At 48.7% G+C, this 24,394-nt stretch overlaps 2 protein-coding genes across 3 annotated transcripts in view; both read left to right on the top strand.

Annotated features, from left to right (window-relative positions):
• The window catches only part of FAM102A (family with sequence similarity 102 member A), a 38,133-nt gene extending 17,893 nt beyond the window's left edge, over positions 1-20,240 (top strand). The window contains exons 3-12 of the mRNA XM_033012002.2: positions 3,547-3,667; positions 3,989-4,018; positions 7,596-7,712; positions 8,197-8,243; positions 10,795-10,952; positions 12,099-12,203; positions 12,471-12,660; positions 12,849-12,970; positions 14,065-14,134; positions 15,018-20,240. Of these exons, the coding sequence (XP_032867893.1) occupies positions 3,547-3,667; positions 3,989-4,018; positions 7,596-7,712; positions 8,197-8,243; positions 10,795-10,952; positions 12,099-12,203; positions 12,471-12,660; positions 12,849-12,970; positions 14,065-14,134; positions 15,018-15,063 (1,006 nt within the window). The 3' untranslated portion in view covers positions 15,064-20,240. The remainder of the gene's footprint in view (positions 1-3,546; positions 3,668-3,988; positions 4,019-7,595; positions 7,713-8,196; positions 8,244-10,794; positions 10,953-12,098; positions 12,204-12,470; positions 12,661-12,848; positions 12,971-14,064; positions 14,135-15,017) is intronic.
• Positions 20,241-21,463: 1,223 nt separating this feature from the next.
• Positions 21,464-24,359, top strand: DPM2 (dolichyl-phosphate mannosyltransferase subunit 2, regulatory). 2 transcript variants are annotated; one of them, XM_042787022.1, is made up of 5 exons: positions 21,464-21,508; positions 21,852-21,941; positions 23,076-23,178; positions 23,477-23,543; positions 23,678-24,359. In XM_042787022.1, exons 1-4 carry the CDS (start codon positions 21,506-21,508, stop codon positions 23,533-23,535), a joined length of 255 nt encoding a protein of 84 aa, XP_042642956.1. In that variant the 5' UTR covers positions 21,464-21,505; the 3' UTR covers positions 23,536-23,543; positions 23,678-24,359. The 2 variants fall into 2 exon arrangements, with proteins under 2 accessions (XP_042642956.1, XP_042642955.1); XM_042787021.1 differs by having other exon boundaries at positions 23,477-24,359.
• The last annotated feature ends 35 nt before the right edge of the window (positions 24,360-24,394 follow it).

Below are 24,394 nucleotides of genomic sequence, written 5' to 3'. Positions count from 1 at the left end.
ACCCAAAGAGGCCTTGGTGGCTTCACTGAGCACACTGCTACTTCTGTAAAAGTACGTAAACCAGTGGGTTGCTGCTGTGCATCATTCCCATTACTTGGATTCATACCATGCTATGGTGAAACATCTAATTGCTCTTTTTCTGGTAAATCTTCTCTCAAGGGGTAGGATGGTGGCTAGGGGATGCAGTAAACTGTACCTTCTGGCTGGTCAAGGAGCTGGAGGTAGATGAGGAGCTCCAGTGTTGGAAGGCCCCAAGAAGCTCTTTCTGGAACACCACTTTTCACAAAAGCTGCTTTGGTTTATTCTGAGGAGGTATATTTAAGTCTGGAAGAGTAATTACACAGCTTTGAGTAAGTCTCAAGTCAGAAGAGGGCAAAGCTTAGCTTGGCAGGGATTCAACCTTCTGGGAGTCTTTTTGCAAAATGGTACAGACAGCTTGTTAAAAATAAAGCTTCTGAAGACCCATTGAACTGGCACCTCGTACCAAGCATTGGTCTGATCTATTTCTGTCTCTCCAAATACAGAGTAAAACTTAAAATTAGACACTTCTAGTTTTAAACTGTTAGTTTCTGCTTTGCTTTTAGGTGCCTTGTGATTAAGAATGGAAGGAAATGCCTCTCGGTGCAGCCCTCACCACGCTGTGTGGTTTTGGTTTGTGTGTGATGGTTTCTAATTGTACATCAGAGAATGTTCTAGGGCTAAATACAAAACTGCTCCTCATCCGAGTCCACTTTTTTCCTATTTTAGTGTTCTCTAATTACCAGTGTAAAGACAGCTTGGTGTGAGGTGGATAGACAAAGCCCATTGCTCCTCCACATGCCATCTTCTGGAAATGTGGAACTAATTTTTTAGTTTGGTTTGAAACAATAGTGCTGTCACTTGTTTGACTAATAATATAGACCCAGCTCCCACCCTTAAAAGCCACTATTTATGGTAAAAAAGAAAGTTATTGTTCAATGATTGTGAAACTTGTGACTGGAAAGCAGCTCTGAATTTTATCTTGTAACCTCTTTTCTGCCCTGTGTGTGCTATTCTGAAGACATAAAAAGCCCCAAGCTATGTGTGCACCTGAAGCTTGGGTTCATGTTCATGGTCCTGTGTGTAACACAACCCCCTCCAAATCCTTTTCCTAATCCCTTGCGCCATGTGGTATCTACAACAGTTTTGGAAAGCCAACATACATCCTTAAGAAGCAGAATGTCTGTTAGCAGAGCTTATGCTAACAGCCAATTAGCTATGAAGGAGCTCTTTATTACTAATCAGTACTTTTTGCTACGTTTTGAAGTAATTAGCCTTCATTGGACTTAGCAGCATCTAGCAGATGCTTAATCATAGCTGCATTGTAATAGGAGTGAGAACTCATGAGTAAGGAAACTCGTCTGCTAAAGCAGTTCTTGCTGATCCTACTGGCGCAGCAGCTGCGGGGAGCCAGGCGCATGCCATGGGTGTTCAGGAGCTGGAGTTTAGTCACTTAAATATTTTCTTGTGACAGGACTTAGAGCTCTGAGCTGTGTTTGTGAACGAGGTTTGCAGCGATGTGCTGTTGTACCTGTCTGATCTGAAGATCATTCGCTTGTAGCTGCCTTCCACAATTCAGCTTGAAGCTCTGGTGGTGTTAGCAGAATTAGCATTAGCCTTGCTCTCTAGAAAATATTGGTTCCTTTTTAAAGGTGATTAATGCTGCTAAAATATTTGGTGCTTTCTTCATCCCGTGTATCTTCCTTGCATTTCTGAAGCATGTGTGTTTGCAAGCATTTTTCTATTCTGTTGATTTCCTTTTTTCATCTGTATCTGAGCTTTCCTTTCTTTAGGTCATTTGAGATAAACTTAATAGTAGGTAAGGCACCTCTCATTTGAAATTTAGCTTGCCTAATTTGGCTGGCTTAGTGAATATTTTATTATAGGCAAAGCCTTTTTAATCCCTCTGGAAGTGTTTCTTGTCCTGTCTGAAGGAGCTGGAGTGAGTTGAGTGGAGCAATGAGAACCAGATCTCATCTTGAATTAATCCCAGATTCAAAGGTACTTTCGGCACTTAGATGTCTCACTTTTCAATGACTTGAATAGCTAGCTTTAGTTCTGTCTGGAAGGAGTTTAAGTTCACTGCCTTGAAGGAATTGCTGCCTTCTGTTTTCCCACGTTTTAAACAGGGATGATCAGCCTTTGTGTATTACAGAGGATTACAGGTTTCAGTTATTTGTCAGCTATTCCTCTTCTGTTCTCTGTGTCTGCCTTGGCCAGCACATTCAGGTCCCACAAAATAGCTGAGGACTGCAGGGACCTCCTGGGTCAGGATCCAGTCCCTGGTATCTGTCCTGCTGGGCTCACCTCGAAGTTGCAGAAGGAGTTGGGCTGTGCGACAGCTTCTGCCTCTTTCTTCTCAGGAGGAGAGTTGAGGCAATACCAAGACTGATAGTTCTCCCCTTTGCCTCTGAGCTCTTTGTCAGACAGTGGGAAGCCTCCCTTTCCCTGCTAAAGCAAACACTTTATCGGGTGCCCTTGCCCCTTTGTCCTGTGCTAAGAGGAGAGATAAGAGCGAGAGGCAAACTTGCTAGCTCGTAGCTGTCAAAACTGCCTTCCCGTCCCTCCCTCCCAAGCCTCATTAATTTGAGAACTTAATTGACTGAGGGCCAAGCTCTGAGCCATAAACAGATCGGGTCCTGCAGGGGATCTGTGGGGAACCAGGGCCCTGTGGAAGGACCCACATACCTCGTTTCCAGGCTCCTTTAAATTGGCCTCCTTTGAAGGGTGAAATCCAGCTTCCCCTGAGGGCTCTGCAGAAGCCAAAACTATTCCTGAAGTAATTCATGTGCTTGGGAAGGCTGCTTCTCTTCCTCCTGGGGCTCAGGCAATGCTGGAGCCATGTACTTCTCCACTCACCCTGGAGATCAGGGGAGTCTGGTGAGAGACTGTGCAAGGAAAACAACTTCCTCCCTGGCTGGGACTGCTTTACTGACCAAAACCCCTGCATGATTTGAAGCACAGTGCTTGCTTGGCATGGTCCTGTCTGCATGCACCCAGGAGCATTTCCACTTTTCTCCTCCTTTGAGCTGGCTGTCCTCACTGGCTTAGTCCCAGCATAAAAAGCAGGATGGCTGCCTGGGAAGGACAGGCTGTCCAGGACATATAGCACGTTTGCTGTACAGAGGCTGTACAAAACAGGCACATTGTAGGAAGATAAGCTTGCGAACAGTCAGCCCAATAATTCAGAGGTTAGCTCTGTCCAGGCCGGACGATGAATGAGCTAAACCGGCTAAGCAGGAAATGTCAGAGAGCTTGTGAGAGTTTTAAAGGCAAATTCTGTTGATGAGATGATTAGTCTTCCCTGTAACCTAGGTGGCTTTTTCCTGTATTGCCTAGTGAAAAGCCTGATGCTAACATAACACCTTTGTGTGGTGCAGTTTCAGGTGTTTGGACCAAGCTGTGTTGTAGAGGATCTTTACAGGCCAGGCTGCCAGTCATTTAAAAAGATACTTAATAGTCAGGATTGGTTTGGCTTTGTACTTTTATTTAAAGACTGTCTCTGTCTCTCTTTTTGCATTCTCATAGAGAGGAAGTTCAGGAAAACTGTGTCCGCTGGAAAAAGAAGTTCACCTTTGTGTGTAAAATGAGTGCCAACCCAGCCACAGGACTCCTGGACCCCTGCATCTGCCGAGTATCTGTCCGTAAGGTGAGCATGTAGCTTCTGCTTCTGGCAGGTAGTACCACCCGGTGTTGGTTACTAGCTGCTTTTTTTGGCAGCAAAAAGAATTACATGGACAGCGGTGGGAAGGAAAGGAGTGTTTGGGCCAGGATGTGACTTGAGCAGAGCCCTTCTCTCCAGCAAGGGTGCCTGACGGAGGGTGGGAGCGACCAGGGTGGTGGTAACCCTTGAGAGACAGAGGTTTGTGAAATCCTGAGAGCAAATTCCATGACTGAGTAATGACTTTCCCCCTGTTTCCCCAGCACATATAATAGCTGCTTTTCCTGTTTGTTTTGTCTCCTGTTACAGGAGCTGAAGGGCGGAAAAACCTACTCAAAGGTAAGAGCATGGAAAAGGTAAACGTGGCAGAGTGATGATGGGGTCCTGCTAGTGCTTTACACCCATTAGAAACCAGTGGCTGCTGTGTGAAGCAATCTGGAGAGACTATCATTAGTTTTTAGTTTCAATCTGAGTTAAGTAATTTCCCGAAAAAATCAACTTGCTGGGACAGCATCCAGATTGCACTGGATGTGGATTTGAGAAGGGGGTTGGGAAGATGGTCTGCATGTCCTCAAACTTTGGGGAAGTTCTGAGTCAGATGGGAACTCTCTGGCTTCTGGCAATGTCTTGCTAATAAAGAAACACAGGCTCCAGTTCTGTTCTCCAGAGCAAAGCAGCCAGCTGTGGCTGGGGTAGGTACCTCACTGCCTTGTGAGTGCAGGCTCAAACCTACAGCAGAAATCACTGCCTTCCAAAGCACAGGAGGCATTGAGGCAAAAAAACAAACAGATCAGCAGGGATGTTAGTTTTGGTTTGTTCCCCCTCACCATTTTCTTGCCTGTGCTATGGGAGAGACAATGGGCCACCCCCTTCTCTTCTTTGTGCTGGATCAAGAGACAATGTTGGCTTAGAAGTTGAGCTCGTGCAGAGCCCACAACCATGTTTGTTTGAAAATGAGTCACTGCTGCTAGTTTCTAATAAACAGATGTTCAGGTCACGCACAACCTTCTAATCAATATCCTTCCTGAGACCGTGGAGGCAACTGGCTTTGAAAGGTGAACTGCACTCGCTCTTATGTACAGCTCTGCTTTGTGACAGAGGGTAACATTGCTGCCCACACCGTTCCTTCTTTGTTGTTAATTAAGACATGGTCTCTAGGGCCATCAGTTTCTCTTTCACTAAATTCACACTGGGGGAGGTTATTCTTCATTCTACAGAGCTGCATGTCCTGGCAGAGCAGCATAGCTGGAGGAAGAGACATGCCTCTGAGACAAAGTAAATACATCAGCCTGTTCGTCCCACAGTGTCCATCCTCAAGCTTCCCACAGTATTTGGAAGTGCAGAATTAAAGGAAGCCTGAAAGCATGTCTCCATGGTAGAGTTAACCTGGACTCTTATTCAGGCCATGTTCTAACCTAATTCCCTTTTATTCAGTCTCCAGTTGTGTTTAGTGACATTTCCAAAGAGGCATAGTTTTTCCAGCCCAGAATCAGACACCAAAGCTCAAGTACTTGTCATGTGTTCAGCTGGTATCTTGCTCTGTCTCCTGTGAAGAAGACAGATGCATTCTCCTAGAATTCAGCAGAAAATGACCCGAGCATTTTGGCAGCTCAGAAACAAGAGATGTGTCACCAGACAGGGTGTTTAAGCCTTGCAGTCTTGCCCTGTGGACTGGTCTTGTTCCAGGCAGGTCCTCGTGGCAGAACTGACAGACTTGGGATTCTTAGTGTTTCTAGCAGAAGTCTGCGATGTATGTACATGCAACTCTTTTCCCATTCTAAACAATGTGTCCTCACCTTTTTAAACTATATTCATTCAGCTGAAAACTCTTCCAGTCATGGCAGAAGATGTAGAGGAAAATGCAACTTGTGAATGCCCTCTTTACCTGGTCCCCCTCCAGCAGAGACTGAGAGTGATGGAGTTGTTTGTGCTCAACAGCTTCCATCGACTTGTGCACCTTTTGGTTTGACGTTAATGTCACTTCAGTGTCAGGGGTTATAGAGCGGAAGCCAACAGGAAGGACTGATCAAGCGGAAACTCTTTCCCCAAGCTGGGAGAAACACTATCAGCTGGCTGGAAAACTGAGGAAACTATTCTGAAAGGTTACATCTGAAAACATCCTTTTGTTAAGGGATCCTTCCTCTATATACTGGGAGTTTGCTTCCTGAGAACTGCTTCTGACCTCAGCACACCGTGTGGGTTGCTGGAGGGTTGCCCCGCACTCTGTCCTCTGATGCCAATCTCAGAAAAGTTAGTGCTGTGGTGGAAGAAGAGGGTCTGGGTCTGGCCACTCCTGTGCCTTTTTGTTCTGGTGGTGTGGTCATGCCATGTCTCCTCAGTCCTCTGGTTTTGTCACAGTGGTGGATTGCAGCTCCCTCTGCCTTTCTCCTGTCCTGTTTATCTCAGAGATAAAAATTCACTGTTTTTTTCCTTACCAGTGAATACTCAGCAAGCAGCATAGCCCTTGGTTAGAAGAGACAAAGGAACATCTACCTATCATCAAAGTTGGGTTATTTTTTCCTTTCTTTTTTTGCCAAAAAAAAAGGTTCCTGCCCTATCCCACACTTTTTTTTTTTCTTCCTTTGCCATCAGCCCTTGTTCCCCTTTGAGAATGGAATGAAGGAAGCAGCTATGCTAATCCTGCTCCATCTTCCCCTGAATGATAGATCTTGTACAGACTGTGGTTTAGGTTTTTGATTTGGAACAGTGGGAGCCAGGGTTCGTACGGCAGTGACTGTGGTTTGTGCTGTGACTCCCTATCAGCTTCCACAGTTGACAGAGCACCACATTTCCTTCGGATGGTGCTACTGTTTGGGGTTCCCCGTTCAGTTGTATCATCTGGCTGTCAGCACCAGGGCAGAAGAAATGTACTGCAATGCACAGAATAACAGCTAGGGCTGAGCTGCTGCTTCTCCACCTTTTCCCTGTGTTCTCATGGAAGCTGATCTGTATGTTGAAGTGAGGCAAACTTTGCATGCTTGGACGGTTTGGCCAAATATGGGGTACAGCATCTCTTCCTGATCAGATTAGATGAAACATGACTGACTTTTATTCCTAAAGCTCTGCATAAAAGAAGCTGTAACTTTTTATTTGAAATACTGTATTAATACACCAGGAATTAGAGCAAAAAAACAAAAGTACTCTTCATTGTGTTTGTCTTTACTCTAGAGACATCAGTACCCTCTTTGAATTTCCCTGTGTACTTCAAGTTTGTCACCTTCCCTATTTGCTTCCCCTTTGTTAGAGAAGGTTTAGAGAGCTCACAGCTAAATCTCTCCAAATATTTCTCTTCCCTTCTGCCTGTCAAACATACCACTTGCTATTTAAATCTTAGTGGTGTTGAGGGAACTTTGCTCCAGGAGTTCCCCCGCCCAGCGGCTACATCTGTGGAGGTGAGGCACACGCGCTGCTGCATGGCTCTGGACTTGCAGCTTGCTGTGCTGAAAGACTCAGTTTTGTTTTTCAGGATGGTGTCTCACTTTCCTCTGTAACAATATCCTTTCATCTCCTGGTTCACATGCTCCACTGCATTCTGGGATGGCCCAATACAAAGAGTGCCTTATTATGTTTGTGTATGTGTGATTCTGTTTTTTCCACATGGTTGACCTAGTGCCTTCCATGTCCTTGGTTATGCAACGGCTGCGGGCTGGTTAACACTGTCCTGGCCAGCACCACTACTGTATGTCCTTCCTCTGCGTGGGGCTGGCTTCCTGAAGGCCTCCAAGTGTCCCCCTGGTTTGGGATTAGGAATGTGACACTGCCCATCCCCGAGAGTTAGGGAGTCTTCACAGCCACGACTGTTTCTGCCCTTGCTCACAGATGCACTCTCTTCCTTTGGTCTGTGTGACACCACATATCCCTTTATTGAGTAATTTTTCTTCTCTCCCCTTCCCCTCCATTGTTTTCTTGGCCACAGCTGGGCTTTGCTGATCTAAATCTGGCAGAATTTGCAGGCTCTGGATCCACTGTCCGTTGCTGCTTGCTGGAAGGATATGATACTAAGAACACCCGACAGGACAACTCCATCCTGAAGGTACAGTGGCTAGTACTGTCACAGTGGAAATCCTACTATTGGATTTGGAAAAATCCCAGGCAGAGTGCAGTGCCAGGCCTAAAAGAAGGTCCTGTTATGTACGGTGAGAGGACTTTGCTTTGATGCTGCTAGTCTGACTTGGGAAGCTTCCCATTATCAGAGTTACCCTTTGATAGCTTGGCATCCATTTGGCCAGCGATGACCCTCAGTAGCATTCTGTGTCATCAAAGAAACTATGAACAGGAGTGGGGGAAGAAGCTCTGAGTGCGTTGTCAGGGTGGCCAGGCTTGTGTCCTACAACTTAAAGTTACTGATGCCAGTGATTTGGGGCAGGGAGGGAAATACCTTGCTAAATCCCTGAAGCTGATTTCCTTTGGAAAGGAACCAGGTCTTGCTAATCTTTACACCTAACCCTTGACCTCGCTGTTGAAGTTAGGAGCTCACTGCAGCATGGTTAATGATGTGCCTTGTCCCCCCTTTCCAGGTCACGATCGGAATGTCCCTGCTCTCTGGGGACCCCTGCTTCAAAACGTGAGTTTCTGGGTGCTCACCCCATTCTGGGGAGACCAGGACACCTGGTTCTTCTGCAGTTCCCTGGTGGTCTGGATTATTGAATCAGCTAGAATAAGTGCAGCCAGCCCATGCTCTTAATTGGTTTGTTCTCTGCTCTAGTTTTCCCAGCTTGGTTATTGGTTGTGCACAGTATTTTCTCTGCTAATGTCAGTTACGTTTTGGAAACCAACGGATGTTGATGGCAAACTTCATGTTTTTCATGAAGGATAGAATTTCTCATGTCTCCTGGGTTGGTTTCACTGTCCTCTGAGAAGGGAAAGGTCAATGAAGAAAACAGTCTTTGAAATGGACACACTTCAGCACATATCACACAGGATAAAGATCTTAAATTGAAACAGCAACAAAAATACTGCAAGGCTGAAACATTTTAATTCTCCTTTTCTTCTACAGGGACCCAGATTCACAATTTGTATTAATTAGCAGAGAAATTGCAATCATGTACTTTTTTTTTAAAATGCATTGTGATAGGAAGAGTAAGTTACAGTTAAACTATGAAGCTATTTTACTGCTTAAAGAATTGTTGGGGGATCAACAAATACACCAGCAACATCTACCTTTATGCTGTTGTCTAGTGTTGCAAGACTCTGCAGTGCCAGCCAGCCTGCCGTAGTGTGCTGTAAGGTGTGACTGTCCATAGACAGTGCTGGTAGAAATATTTTATGTTGACTCCAAACAGTATGAGAGAAAAAGCTTTACCTTGAGGCCATCTCCTGTAGCAGTGGTATTCTGGGCTAAAAGGTCTCGTTTTAGGAGCTAGCTTGAAACATATAAACTATCTTGCATTTTTGTTACAAGATGCTGCATAATTTTTGGTAGGTTTATTTTATGAATGGCTTTTCATAGTGCTGCAGTGTTTTCTGATTTTCAAACCCTAAATGGAGTGTCATCTGATTCTGAAAAATTTCTGTTACAGAAGGAAGTGTAATAAAGAAGTTTTGGATATCTTAAACCATAACTTTATAACACTAACAGATGTTTTAAATCTAGGGTACTAGGATGTCTGGTGTTAATATGTCTGACAAAAATACCTGTTGCTCCTTCACTATGGAAGCAAGTCCCACTGTTAGAGTGCCTGAAAATGATACAGAATTTGATATAAATAACAATTTAATGGAAGTAGGGTCAGTCTGAAAGTCAAACCTTGTAATTTTCTTAAAGGATTTTTGCAGTCATTCCCATTTTCTCCTTATGTTTATGATGTGTAAATGTCTAAAAATGGAAGCTTTGCATGTAGAGTAGTCCTTGATCAGTAGAGCTTTTGAGAAATGGCACTCATTAGAGGATTAGGCAGGAATTAAACTGTGCTGGCAAGTCACTTACGAGCACTGACTTTCTGCAGTGCTCAGATGAACCTTCTCCTCCTAGGTGTCGTAGAGGGGGGCAGAGCTGACAGACCCATGGGCTGCTCCGACAGCTGCTGCAGGAACAGTTTGCTTGATTAAGGCTATAAAAGCCTTATTAACCTGCAAAGCAAAGTCCCCACAGTACCTGGGTGCATGTAAATCACTGATAATGGGATTAGGGAGGGTTTTTTCCTGGTGAAGGCATGCTGTGAGTTTCCTGAAATCTGTATAGCTGTTTGACTGCCCATATAAAATATTCTCAGTGCTTTATTCTTTCTCCCAAAATACTACAAAGGTCCTCTCATGCGGCATCTTCCCTCAGAGGTCCAAGTGAGACAAATGAAAGTTTTTCTTTCTCACTTCTCACTTAAAAAGTATAATATGATCCATTAGTTCAGGCTACAGGGAGGTTAGGTCTCCAACAGGAATATTCACTTTGCCACGCTGCATATGCCATGGCTTTCACCCAAAAACACTTCTGGAGGAAGGGAGGGGGCTCCGTGCATTTGCAGCTCTGCCCTGCAGTCAGCATTTACAAAGAGATGTTAGGAGCACGCAGAATAACCAGAAAAATAATTTTGACAGCTGGAAAAACACTTTAGTCTCACTGAAAAGGAGTTAAATCATAAGTAAAAAAAAAATGGAAAGGTTATTTGATTGTTGTAAAAGTACTCTCATAGGGCAACGGGGCTGCTGAGATAAAAGGTTTCTTTTTGACCTGAGTCAGAAGGGTATAACAAAAGGGTGCTGGAATTGAGAGCTATACAACAGCAAACTGGTTCCTGTTTGTGAAGTCAACTGGCCACTAGACACATGTTGGGGGGAAGAAGGGCAGCTCTGGATGGCTTTCTGGAGGATAGTGCAGGCTCTGGGCCTATTGGCCTGTATAAATGATTAAATGGTCCCTTTTTGCCTGCCTTTACCTCAAACTTGCATTTTCTTGTAATGCAGTCCAGATGCAGCATGAGGTAGGCAAGACCTGAGTCTCGCATGTAGGAAAACAAAATCCAATGTCATGCTGTGCTGCTAGTCGCAGAGGGCTGACAGCTTCCCCCTGCCACGAAGGGGGAGCCCCCTTGATAGGGCAGGGTGGGAATTACTGGGACGGTGGGGTGATGCCTGGTCCCAGCCTGGCAGTTTGTAACCTTCTCTGCTTCTGATTACAGGCCTCCTTCCACCGCCAAATCCATCACCATACCAGGGCAGGACTCGACCCTGCAGCTGACCTGTAAGGGCGAGGGAACCACAAGCAGCAGCAGCAGCAGTTCAGCCACGATTGGCTCTCTGCGTCAGACCAAGCCAAGAACTGCCATTCTCAGCTCGGGTATGAATGCCCGTCCTGGAGCCATGCAATGCTTGGCTCTGCCTGGACTCTCTTTTGTTTTTCCCAGCAGTTGCAAGGACAGAAACTCTTTAATTTTTCATGTTCTTCTGCACCCATCCTCACTCCTCTGCCCATTAAGAAAACTGAGAAAAACAAAACCATTTATTAAGCACAACTGAGGAGAGGAAGGATGAATCTTTGCCATATGCATATTTCAGTTAGTGAAAATAAAGCAATTTGTTCTTTTTGCTGAGGATTTAATAATTCATGCATTGCACTCATCTCTGCTTTCCGTTGTGTTCAATGACACTTAACGTTGTTCTCTACTCAGCTATTCTCTTGCTCAGACTTATCTTCTAGAAAAGTTCCTCTGAAGGTTTTAGAGGTTGGTTTGCGGTCTAATGGCCTTGTTCCAGCTGCTGATGCAGAGTTCTTTGGCTTCTGCATGAGCCCGTTTTCAAGGGCACTGCATTTTCCCATAGCATTTTTCCTTCCCAGCACATTCTGAATGTGCAGGCAGATACACTGCACAAAAGTAGCACTCTAGTCTCATTGCCTTGGTGACTTAGCACACTGTGCAAGCCCTCTTCTTAAAAGCTGGCTAACATGTTACACTTGTGCACTTTTGGATAAGCTTCCCACAAGAGAGACAAGCAGGGGTGATAGCAAAGAAGCAGGGGTTATGTTGAGGTTTCTGCGTCAAATTCAGGTGTGATTTAAATGGCATGGGCTTTCTCACAATAGAAGGGGAAAGGTAGTAACAGGAGAAGCACCCAAACAGAGGTTGTAATACTTCACTGTTAGTGGCCACTTGATGCTTTCTTGATCTTAGCTCAATGCTGTTAGCCGTGGATAGCTTCAGACACTGCCAGTCCTTCTAGATCCTTTAGACCTGCAGAGATGCTTGTAAATTCAGGCACTGGATGCTAGAATTAGTGATAAACCTGCCAGAGAAGCTCATTGTTGTCTTCCTTATTCCCCAGCTGCTTCTAAGCTCTGTGCTAGCCTGTACAGCAGGGCTCTGCACACAGACGTGCCCTTCCCTTGATCTAGCATCCCAAGATCAGCCTCCAGTCCAAGGGGATCTGTGGGCAATGTGCTGGCTTTGTTACGATGTAAGTGGAGTGACCTGTTGTCCCTTGGCAGGTGTCCCAGAAGAACCGGATCAGAATCTGTCCAGCCCTGAGGAAGTCTTCCACTCAGGGCACTCGCGGAACTCCAGCTACGCCAGCCAGCAGTCCAAGATCTCTGGTAACCATCAATCTGCACAGCTCTGCCAGCACTGGCCCCATGCATTTTCTTTCCTACAATGAGCTCTTGTGAGAGTGATTTGCAGCCATCTCTCCCACCCTGCTCTGTAATATCAGTCTCCTGTTTAGTCTCTGCAGCTGAGCTCATAGATCTATGTCTAAACCTCTGTATATGGGAGCAGAGATGCTGGTCTGAAGCTGCCCTGCATGTTAACTGTGCTGCCAGGAAGGGGAGAAGGTCTGGTTTGTAACCACTCTGTGTTTGCAGGTTACAGCACGGAGCACTCCCGTTCTTCTAGTATGTCTGACTTGACCCATCGCAGGAATACCTCCACCAGCAGCAGTGCTTCTGGAGGGCTGAGTATGACAGTGGAGTGTCCTGAGGGAGAGCGGGACCACAAACTAGAGAAGCCACCTCGCCCTCCCAGACCAGCCCTTCTGCTGGATAGACCCTCCAGGTAGGTAACTGTGGAGCAAAGCCCCTTATCCTGGAAGGCAAGACAGGATCTACTCTTTTGTCTTCATGCAGCAGTAGATTGGATTGTAGCTGCTGAGGAGGAGGCCATTGCCAAGAGGAGCAGGACGGTATATGAAAGTCTATGTCTTGAAAAGCTGAATAAGTTTTCCATTTATTTTCTTTCCCCAGGAGGAAAAAGGACTCAGTGGAGAGTCACCCAACCCGAGTGGATGACACCAGGATCGATGCTGATGATATAGTGGAGAAAATAATGCAGAGTCAGGACTTCACAGATGTCAGCAATACTGAAGGTGAGAGGAAGTGTCTCAAAGGGGAGGTCTTGGCTGTTCATTTAGCAAGGCTGCCAAGCCTTTCCAGTCAGATCTGATCTACCATGGACTCTATCCCCTTTTGATAGCAATTTGCTTTCAGTGCTTTCTAGGTGTTTCTATGGTAGATAAACAAACCGTGTGGATTTGAGAGCTGCATGTCCATTAGCAAATAGCACTCGCTGCTGCCCTACACACTACAGCAGAGGTTGAACAGTAGCTCAAACATACAGGATGGGAGGGGAAAAATACTGATTCTTCAGTGCAGTGGAAATTGGTTACATCAGCTGTCTGTACTGGGTCAGCTCAAGGGTATTGATTAAAGTAAGAGAGCACAACTGGAGGGGAAACAGCGTGTCTCTGCAAAAAGATGGGTAGAAAGATGGGTCACTGTGCTGGTGATCAGGTCAGTCTGAGAATGTAAGAAGGGGATTTCTCCATTGCAGTCACATCATCTGTTAAGAGAAAACAAATAATATCACTGCATTTGTTTTATTTTTCAGGTTTAGCCTAGAAATCAATCTTTTTCATCTAGTTGAGGTGTTTTTGTCCAGCTTGTTATTCATGTTTCTACAGTTTACCACTAATTGCCTTAAATCATTGCACATGGCAACACTCTTACCATCTGGAGATTTACACCTCACTCAGCATGGGTTAAAACTGGACTGAAGGTAGCCACCCCTTCCCAGCAGACAGGGCTTAGTTTTTCCTCTAGTGAGCAAAGCAGCATGAGGCCCCACATCTCATCTGTTCAGATGTGTCTAAGCTGACCAAGAACTTGCATCAGTGGAACTGCCTTAAAAGAAGCAGCTGGAGGAGTATCACTGAATTAATTTCTCTGCATTTACCCTTCCAAAGCTTAATGCTGTGGTTGATTTGTACATGAGGCTCCCTTTCAGGTCAAGAAGAAGAGTTCCCTGGGCCCCTATTACTGTGGAAACACCAGAAAGTGTGTGCTTGCATTCACAGAAACACACTTGTTCCTGTGCTGTTGTATAATGTGTTTGGGAGGGGAGCACCTGGCAGCCGTTGGTAGTTCTGGATTTTTGATGTCTGTCTTCCTTTTCTATCTACAGACAGTAACCTGAGGTTGTTTGTGAGCAGAGATGGAACAACTACATTGAGTGGTATTCAGCTGGGAAACAGGTAAGCTTCTTGAAAGGCTGGCAGACAGAGGGGCTCTAGAGAGATTAGTTAGCTCTTTGTACCCAGGGAACTTTCACTTTTTGCTACAGGAGAGATTTCTAAATATCATGTGCTACATGGTGGCTTTATTCCCACATTAACACCCCTGGAATCCCTTAGGTGATGGGCTACAGCTGCACTGGAGTATGAGTGCAGCTCTCAGCAGGAGCTCAGAGGGATAATGTGATCCTGGGTGTTAGATCCAAGAACAGAAGTAAGGAGTAAAAGGATAAAATGGTAGTGGCTGGTTCCTGTTTGCTCCTGTGCCTGACGGGGCGGGGAGCTTTGCCTCCTGCTGGCTTGCAGCAAAACTGCAGCAGCCTGGTTTGTTGTCCCTTTCCCTGCCTCCTCCATCATCATCAAGGGCTTGTTCTCTCATGAAAGACTTCTGAACAAATAAAACTTTTTCGTGCCACAATAGCTCTTAGTACAGTGTCTTGGCTAGTTGTGTTTGAGCTTTTATAGCACCTTTTGAGGTTAAAAAAACCCCACAACACAATGGTAATGCAAAGATGTATCAAGTCAGTAACAAAATTGGGAGCACAGCAGAGGCAGGAACACAGGCTCTTTGCACAGAATACTCCCCACTTTCCTCTGTCCTTTAGAAGGATTCATGCATTACATCCAGCTCTTTCAAGAGCTCTAGTGTTAGCTTGCCACGTAGCTGTCTGTTTTGTGTTATAAGGGTTGACTTCTTGCCAGACTGACTCGTTATTTTCAGTGTTTTAAGTGTGCTTAGAGAGCGATGTTTGTGAGTGGAGAGCTGTGAGTAAGAACTTGCTTGCTCTAAGTGACTGAGGAAAATAACCTGGCTTTCTCATATTCTTCCCCTCTGCCTACCCAGGGTCTCATCTGGAGTTTACGAGCCAGTGGTGATTGAAACCCACTAAATGTGAAGAACAGGGTAGAGCTGCTGGAAACAGGTCCCCTACCCAGTCCGCTGCCACATGGATGCCAACCTTTACCTCTCTCTTCATGCAGCATTCCAGAAGGGATTTCTCCACACCCCTCCCTGTACATTTGCACTGCAGAACTACTCTGAGACCACTCCAGATCATGCACTTTCCCTGCGTTGGCATTACCCTTCTCTGCTTCCCGGTTCTTCCAGTGCCTGCCTTCCCCCTGTTTCTGATCAGACGCAAGATGTCCGTTGGGCTTATCCTTAGTCCTGGAGGATGTTGTTCATCTGCATCCCTCACTTCACCCATTCACTTGCAACAGGGGACTTCTCAGCTTCTGTCTCCCCAGAACATTGGGTTATACCACTGTGAACTCTTCAAACCACTGGGGGAGGGGGAAACCATTCTAACCAAACCGAGAGCTGCTTGTTGGTGACACAGTGAAACAGCCACTTGCAGGATGCTTTATTCCATTGACTCTGCAAGGGAACATCACCTTCCAAGGCAACTGTTTTACTGAACAAGGTATGCTATGGTGTGCACTTCACCTTCCTACCCTCAAATTCCCAAACATCCTTTTCTCATAGGAAGTATCTCCCAAAAGTGCATTTCGGAAAACTACCGTAATCCAGATGGGAGTTGATAAACAGTTAAATGCTAGTGCTTGTTATACCACTAACTGTGTTACGTCCTTCCACTGCTGGGCATGGAAGGGCAGTGTTCATCTATTAGCATTAGCAGGAGCACTTTAGAGGTTCCAGATTTTACCTGGAGGAGGCTTCTACTTGCTGTTCCAGGAGCATAATTCCTGTTCGCTGGACCGATTCAGCAAATAGTCACTGTTGGAGCTTGGTATACAAAGCCTCTTTTTTTTTTTTGGCTCAGGAAGGGAAGTGCCCTTCTTGGACTGTGAAAAGAATCTGGTTATCTGATAGTCCTCCCCTGGGCCAGAGCAGGATGCATTTGACTGCAGTGGTCTCTCCATTGTGGTGGTGGTTAACAGTTGCCTCTCTTGGCCTGGGCCAGTAAGGGAACTGGTGTTTGGCCTTTCTTGTCCTGTCAGCAGGGATCTATGCCTGAGCTGGTTCCTTTTGGGGCTGGGGAGAAGCCACTGCCTCTGCCTTCAAAGGTAGGATGGGTATTTCCTGCTGCATTAGCCACAGCAGCTGTTCTTACCTGCTCCGTGGCAAGTGAACTCTTCTGACAAGGCTTCAAACTGTTTCCTGGTTGATCTTTCAATTGCTCTTCTTTGGGTTTGGTTTCTGCAGTTGTTTGACACTTTAGCTGCCTCTTCCTTGCAGTGTGTGGCAGAGATGTCGGTCCCTTTCAGCTCCCACCTCAAGATTCTCCTGGCAGCTGAATTGCAAACGAGGATCTAGGCAGACTCCAGCCGTGGGCAGGCTGTGCTTGCAGCCCTTCCTGTACAGAGACTCTCAGCCGATAAGCTATTTCTGTGTCGTGCCCTTTCCTCTTTTGCCGGTGTACTGTAGTAGCACTCAGCAGCCATGCACTCGGAGCAGTGGCACACTCGTGGCCATGGCTGGGAACGTGTCCTTCTGTGACACACATGTGCATGCACACACACATGCACACACTTGTCCCACTGAGCAAGGAAAGACTTGTAACTGACCACGTTGTTAAAATTCTTAGTTATGGGAAAGCCTTTTTTTTCAAACGAGGAAAAAAAAAAATGGATTGTGGTCTCCATGGCCAGAATGCATGCAGATGAGCTACTTGGAAAAGGGAATTTGGCAGAATGGGAAACAAGGAATGAAAGGGCCTTGATGTTTTGTTTTTTTTTTTTCCGCCACCCTGCTAGCTAAGGGTGGCTGCATGGGGAGGGTGCTAGGCAGTGTGGCAAAGCTATACGGCTGCTTACTCTGTTTTGACGGTTTCTCTCTTTGAGTCAAGAAGTTTCTTTCTGTATTTGGCCAGACCACATATAGGATATGGATCTTTTTCACCCTTTCCCTTCAAAGGGAATGCAGTTTAGATTAGTCTAAGAAGGGGGTACAGACAGCCACCTTGGTTTGGTTTAATGTAGGCCAAAAGTATTGAATCTTTTGAGTCTGTCTAGAACAAAAGCTCTTTCTCACTTACTAGTGTTTTTTAATGGTGATCTCTTCTTCATTCAGTCTGGGTAGGTCTGGCACTCACTAGCAGGCTGGTGAGCATCCTGCCCTGTTCCTGGGATGCTGTGTGTCTGTGGGAAGGGGAGAACTTGCTTTTCTTTCTCCCTGGGGCTCTGCCAGAAAACCAGGCCTGGTCTGACCCTCTGCTCGGGTCAGGGTGAGGGCAGAAGCAGGCTCGGACAGCGATGGGTGATCCTGCCCTGTCTGTGATGGCCATGCGGAGCTGAGGGTCGGGCAGCTCCCCAGCACAGGGCACCTGCTGCTCCCCAGGGGCCCACGGACCCCCTTGGGAAATCTGGTCCAACCAGGACTTGAAAGGAGCAAACATAAGCTAGGAAAGAGGCCAAACTTCTGCTGCTTTGCTTCTGTTCCCATGAAAAACAATGGCAGTCACTGTCAGAGCAGTTGGGAACTCAGGGCTTTCTTCTGGGCTCCTGTTGGCAAGAATTGGCTTCTTTGAGGCGCTGGCAGCTTGGCATGTCACGAAATCCCCAGTGGGACAGAGGGAGGAATCTCTTCCTGGTGAAGCAAGAGGAGAAGCATTTCAGAAAGCTGGTCTCATCTTCCCAGGCTGGCAGAGGCGTAACCTGCTCCATCGCATAGCTGTGGCCAACCTGGGCATGTCTCTGGCTTCAATTCCAGCAGCCTGGCACATCACTGCTTGTGTTTTTGATAACTGTCTCTTGTAGCGTATCTCTTCCCTGTCTCCACATTATTATTGACTCCACAGATCCAGGTCTTTATGGAGCTTTTTAGCTCTCCTTCCCCTCACTTTGAGTAAGAAAGCAGCCCTAGTCATTCAGCCTGGCGTGGCACAGCCGGGGCTGGAGCACCCAGAGCAGACCCGGGGGGAGGAAGGAGCAGTCTGTTCCTGTTTCTAGATTCCACACAGAGCTCCCGCTGTGCGTCCATCATGAGCGATGCCCGGCGGTCCCTGCGTGGTGGTGATGGAAGTGGGGTCGCTTGTCCTGCAGGCTCGCTGTCGTCTCTAGGGAAGCTGCATCTCGTGAGCACTTTTTTCCTTGTGGCATCGCTGCCGTCTGTTCTTTGTTGGACTTTGAACGTGTAAGAAGTGAATCAGTTTCCAGACCCAAACCGCTGGCTAGTTTCCTTTGGGTTTTGTTTTTTGTTTTGGGTTTTTTTTTTTTTTTGTCATGAAGTTGTTGAATTTTTTTTTTTTTTTTATAAACCCAGCAGGCTGGTGTTTTTTTGACTGCGTTATTGTTTCATTGCTATTTTATTCCTGGGGGGCTGGGGGGGGGACGTTCTTCCCCACATTGTTCCCCTTCTCAGGGGATTCAGAGGTGGCTTAAACGAGTAAAAGGACCTTATTGGCAAGATTCTGCATCCCCTGGGTCTCTGATGCTGGCGAGCAGGGCTGCTCATGCCCGGCTGACCACAGAGAGCAGAGCTGGCTCTCTGCTCCAGTCTTGTGGCCAGGCAAAACATGTAGTTTCTGCTCTCCCAGTTTCTGGATCCTTTGTTGGTGGAAGCCCCTTGCAAAGAGTTGGGAAATTCAATGTAACTTTTTTACTAACTTTTTTTTTAAAAACAGTATAAACTCGGTGAATGTCCAAAAGAATAGGCTTAGTTGTGACTTGGTGAAGGACATGGGTTTCAACAGGAAATTGTGATGGAAAAAGGGGGAGAAGGATGTTGCTCCTCCATCTTCTTTTGTATGGTCGGCACTTTAAACAGGGGCCTTCGTGCTGTCCTGACCCTTGGTGTGATGGGCAGCAGGTGTGTGATCTCTCCCCCCGCCCCCCCCATTGCCACATCGCTTTGCCCCCTTCAGAAAGTTAATAAGCCCTTTTAAATGTTTGCTTCAGTTTTTAGAGGGTTCCGAACCAGGCCAAGTCCTAAAGAATACCTATCTCATTCTCATCTTAATAGGAGGGGTTGACTTTTTATTTATTTTGTCGTTGCTGTTTCTTTTTAAACTGGTGGCTGTGCAGCTGGACTCTGCACGCGCTGTTGTGAACCTCTGGGAAAACCTCACTCCAGGTACGCTAGAGCACCTAGGTTAAACACCCCTCCTGGAGAGGGGTCCCCCTGCTCCCCTCCTCGCTGCCTTACAGGGAGCTGCAAATTCACCCTCTGCCCCTCCTGCCCCATCCCCTGCCACCCCACCTAGTCTCTAGCTGAATGATTCTTGCTCTGGTGACCTGAGCCCTGTGGACAAGGCTGGTCCCCAGGCTTAAGTTCCTACAAACACTGCCTGGTCGCAGGTGTTTGTCCTTAAAAAGCCACTTCCTCGCTGAGGGGCAGGGGGGTCGATGAACGCAAAATTCCCCCCCGTTTCTCTCCGGAGAGCTGCCTCATCCATCAGACCACCCGCACCATCCGAGCCTGATGCCCTCCACAATTCCGCATTGCATTGCCCCTGCCCCGTCAGGAGGGAGCGGACGTGGAAACCTGGGAAATAAAAAAGGAATTTGGATGAAGCTGTGAGCAAGAGGTGTGGCTGAGCCTTCTAACTTGCCTCAAACACAAGGAATAACGGTAGAGCCCATATTTTTGTGGGGGGAGGGAGGGGAAGGGGAGATCATGTTTTATTTTCTTGAAAGTTAATTGAGCTTGGTGATCTTCAGATGAGGCGCGCACTTGATTTATATCAGATTCTATAGAGAGATGGCTGATATTTTTGGAAAGGGAATGGGTCTATGCAAACTTCCAAAATTGCTTGAAAGATAGTTTAACATTTTTTTACTTTGAAATCTAAAGATAAATCTAACTTTTTTCTTAAAGCAGAAGTGCGTTTAGAAAGAGAAGCTACTTCCACTGCTCTATTTTGATGACGATTCTTGGAAAGTTTGGGCTGGAGGGAATGACTATTTTTCACCATTTTTATCTTGCTCCTCTAGTTTTGTTTCTTTTTCTAACGGAATGCTGTGCCGTCTTTGATTCAACAGATCGTGTTTGTATTTTCTGTATCTGGTTCCTAACGTAGAGAAATAACAAATATATGAGGAAATCAATATAATGTCAAATGTTGTTATGGTTTGGGGGGAAAAAATAAAGGTTTTTGGTACTTCACATTGATTCTTCTTGCTTTTTTTCTTTGTTTTAAATATATTTAAATATCTGCTAAGGAAGCAGGAGGGTAAGACAGGGCCTGCTGGCATGCAGGGACCTGGAATAGGATTTGGCTTTGCCTTCTAGGCTTTCCTGGGTGGCTGAGAGAGGAGATCCCTGCCAGCTCTTCCCTGCAGACAGGAGAAGGGCTGGAGAGGGAACCCGGCGCAGCTCCAGTGGAAGCAACAGCCTGCCACCTGGGTGAACTGGTGCCAGTGGCTGGCAGCGTCTCCTGTTCCCAAACACCCTGTCCTTGCCCCAGCTGTGCTTGAACAGCCCCATCCCACGCCCCTGGCCTGGGGGAAGGTGCTGCAGCCCCGGGGGGCTGGGGGGGGATCGCTTGCGGGCCCTCACAGCAGGTGCTGGGGCAGCCTGTCCTCTTCCCAGCCTGAATGGCAATCCCATTAACCGAGCTTTGAGCCAAGCTGGGTGTCTGGAGTGGTGATGCACGTAAAGGCTGGAGGGGACCAGGGCCCACGAGAGGAAGCGTTTTTGCCTTCCCCAACCCCACGTATGGAGCAGCAACACCTCTGAGCTCCACGCAGGGTCTTCATGCTTCTTCAGACAACCCCCCTGCGCCCCTCGGCTGTTCGGCCTCGCTTTTTCCTTCCAGCCGCAGCGTGTGAGTGCGTGGAGAAAGGGCTGGGGCGCAGGGTGTTGGAGCCAGGGGTTTCAAGATGAACCATTTCCCTCAGAACTCGCAGGCGCCCTGCTGCCGAGGGCGGCTGCCCGCTTGCATCGCCAGGTGCTGAAGGCAGAGGGGGGGGGGGGGATGCTTTAGCAGCTTCATTCCAGAGCTTCCCCTTCCACCGTGAGCGTGCCTCAAGGCTGTGAGAGAGTGGAAGCAGAGAGGGAGAGCCCCTCAGGCATCACCCCCCGGGCTCCGTAACACCAACCGACCTCGAAGCAGCGCTGATTTAATGTGGGAGTTCTGAGAATTTATTTCACAACCCGCCTTCCCCCCTGCCACCCCATCACGGGCAGGGCGCCAGCGGGCGCGCCCAGGGACTACATCTCCCGCCATGCTCCACGCTTCCCACAATGCCGCCCGGGGGGGTGGGCGGGGGAAGAGGGGGGGAGAGAGAGAGAGAGAGACGACGGCCGCCTCCGATGATTGGCCGTCTCCAGCAGAGGGGAGGGCGGGGCTGGGTCCGCGGCTCACTGATTGGTGGTGTCTCCCGGAAGGGCGGGGTTGGCGGGGCGGCAGGCCGGACGTGGCGGTCGCCATGGTGAGCGGGGCAGGGGGCGGCGGCTCGTTGCCGTGGGGGGCTTGGGCGGAATGGCGGCCGGGAACCAGCGCGGGGCCCACAAGGCTGCCCGCCCGCGGAGGGGGGAGGCTGGGCCGCGGGGGCCTCTCGGGGCAGGGTGTGGGCGGCGGGAGGCCCGGGCCGGAGCGGTGAGGGAGGGCGCCGGGAGCGCTCCCAGTACCGCCAGCACGGGTTGTCGCTGCCGCGGGGCTCTCCCCTGCCCCGTGCGTGTCGGACCCGCGGCTGCCCGTTCCCGTAACCCGGGGCCGAGCGAGCAGCCGCCGCCCGCTGACCGGTCCGGCTCTCACTCGCTCTCCCTTTGCAGGCCACAGCAACAGACCGGGTGGTTGGGTTCGGCTTGGTCGCCTTCAGCCTCGTCCTTTTTGTGTACTACACTCTCTGGATCATCATACTGGTACGAGTGTCCTCGGGCCATTCCCATCCTAGCCACTTCACACTCAGGTCTTTGCCCAGTCTTTGCTGAGGTGCTGATGTGTCCGTGTGCCTGAAGGACTCTGCCGTGCCACCTTCCTGGTTAAAAATTTCAGGGCAGAGCCTCCAGCGTTTGCTGGCACAGTCCCTGCCTGGGCAATGCCAAGCTCCAATCGTGCTGCCTGCCCTGCTGCTCGGAGACAGGCTGACCCGGCCGGTGTAAGATCGGAGGCTCACTTGAGCTCTCAGAGCTGAAGCCTGGTCGCTCTCGGGGTGTTGTCATTGCTGTTCATGTCTGCAGCCTTCCAGATTCCTGCTTCTGTTGGGAATTCACAGAGGGAAACATAAAAAGAGATGACTCCTACTGAATCTGGAGCCTGGTAGGGAGGAGAAGAGTTTAGAAAATGCAGATCTCTGGAAAAGCGATTGTGAGCCTGGTAGTTTGCTTGTGTCTAGGGACTCATCAGCTGGGGTCATTAGTGGTTTTCTTCCTGGAAAAAAATGTCTCCTTGTGAGCTTTCCAGCAGCAAGAGGCCTGGTCCCGCGCTGGGCCGATGTCTGAACTGGTGGCTTCCCCTCTAACCTCTGAGAGTTTTGAATTCCCCTCTTGCATCTGCTGACCCTGCTGCCTGGTACGTGTTTATAGGAGGCCCAGGAGCACGGAGGTGTGCTCGCCGCTGCGCAGGAATCCTTACACTGCTCTCTAGTGTCCAAAGCCTTCCCCTGGCCCCCGCGGAGGGGTGCTGGCAGGATCACGTGAAGCAGAGCCAGTATCAGCTTCTCCCTCCTGCGGGGCAGAGAATGGAGGGATTTGCTGTATTTGGGCTGGCAGCCGTGCCCACCCCAAGACCCTGGGGCTGCAGGACCCCTGTGCCAGCCTCACGTAGCTGCCCCTTGTTTGCTGCCCCTCATTTTCTGCCCGCAGATGCCCTTGCTGCACGCCTGCTGTCACATCCCTGCAGCTGGGGGCTGAGCCACGTGCAGCTCTGGGCACCCTTTTTTTAGCTATTTCCTCACACCTGATATTTCCATCCTGCTTTCAAAACCACGAGGCTGCAGGCGTCGGGGGCTTCCCCGGTGCTGTGCCCACCTGCTGACACCTCTCTGTCTCCTGCAGCCCTTCATTGACAGCAACCATGGGATCCACCGGTACTTCTTGCCTAGGGAATACGCGGTTATCATCCCCGTGGTGGCCGGGCTGCTGCTGCTGCTATTTATAGGTGAATGTTATTTCTGTGGTTCTAATTAGATGCTTCTAAATTAGGAAGAGAGAAGAGGGGGGAGCTGTGGGGTTAGCTAATGTGTGACGCTGGTGACAAGCTCTCCGTGGCTACTGCTGCAGCTTAGCCTGGCACGGGCTCTCAGGGTCCGTGTTTGTGTGTAACTTTGACTGAGCCTCTGGACAGTGGAATTGTTTCTTGCTCACTGCGCAGAGGTTCTGTTTCTCCCTACAATATGTTTTGAAAGTGCCCATAATTAGAAGTTTTCTAGCTGAATCTGTTCTCTCTCTCGTGGTAGGCATTTTTATAATGGTTGTGATGTGGAGGAGCAGGAAACCTGCCAAGAAATCGGACTGAAGGCCCAGGTGAGAGAGATGAGGAGGTGCCCGCCCTATGGCAGCGTGGCCGGGAAAAGACTTTGCCTGCAGCGCTGGGCAGACGCTTCCTCCAGAGCGCTCAGCACCGAGCTGCCCGCACTCTCCCACCTTCCTTCCTGCAGAGACAAAGCCTTCTGTAGCTCACAACTTACTGACCAAAGGGAAGCAAAACTGACCTCCAGGGCTGATCGAGAGGGACCAGAGCCCTGGCTGTGAGGGACCTGCTCCCAGCCAGGGCTGCCTCTGCCCGTGCTGGCAGGGTCCAGCACTTGTAACTGCCAGAGTGTGAGTAGAGCCCTGAGCCCTGCCTGCTGCTTGGCCTCTGGGTAATCCTTCCCCTCTGCTCTTGTGACCAGTAGTTTGTTCCTTCTGGGTTTTTTTAAATCTTTACCTATGGTTTAGGAGAGGGGAGGGTTTCATTGAAGTTTCAGAGGACAGAAATGAGACTTTGGGCTTGGAAAAGGCTGGCTCGCGTTCTCCACCTGCCTGCTGGTGGGCTCCTCCCTTCTGAAGAGGGGCACCTGTGAGGCTGGGCGTGCAGAGGATGCGGGGACAGTGCCACTGCTGCCCGCTGCGTCCCCTCCTGAGCCAGCCAGCTGCGGGGGTGCCGAGGGGACACCCTGGGGTCCCAGGGGAGCGTTGGGCTCCACCGCTGATGGATGCAGCTCCTGCCGCCCAGGCTGGGGCTGGGTGGGCAGGCGTGGGGGGCACCCCGGCCTTCCCACAGTGGGGTTTCCTGTCCTGGCTGCTCCCCCCAGACCCCAACAAGCAGCATCACCCTCAATAAAGGTCTGCAAGGTCTCAGTCCTTGTCCTCTGTCTGCGCTGGGCGGGGTGCTG

Source organism: Tyto alba, unplaced genomic scaffold, assembly GCF_018691265.1.
Source record: "Tyto alba isolate M040663 unplaced genomic scaffold, T.alba_DEE_v4.0 Super-Scaffold_11, whole genome shotgun sequence".
In the NCBI taxonomy this organism is placed as follows: domain Eukaryota; kingdom Metazoa; phylum Chordata; class Aves; order Strigiformes; family Tytonidae; genus Tyto; species Tyto alba.
This window is presented reverse-complemented; position numbering and strand designations above follow the sequence as displayed.

Coding starts and splice junctions, on each gene's coding strand:
- DPM2 (XM_042787022.1), top strand. Junction 21,942..23,075: donor CTCTCTGGATCATCATACTG/GTACGAGTGTCC, acceptor TGTCTCCTGCAG/CCCTTCATTGACAGCAACCA. Junction 23,179..23,476: donor GCTGCTGCTGCTATTTATAG/GTGAATGTTATT, acceptor CTCTCGTGGTAG/GCATTTTTATAATGGTTGTG.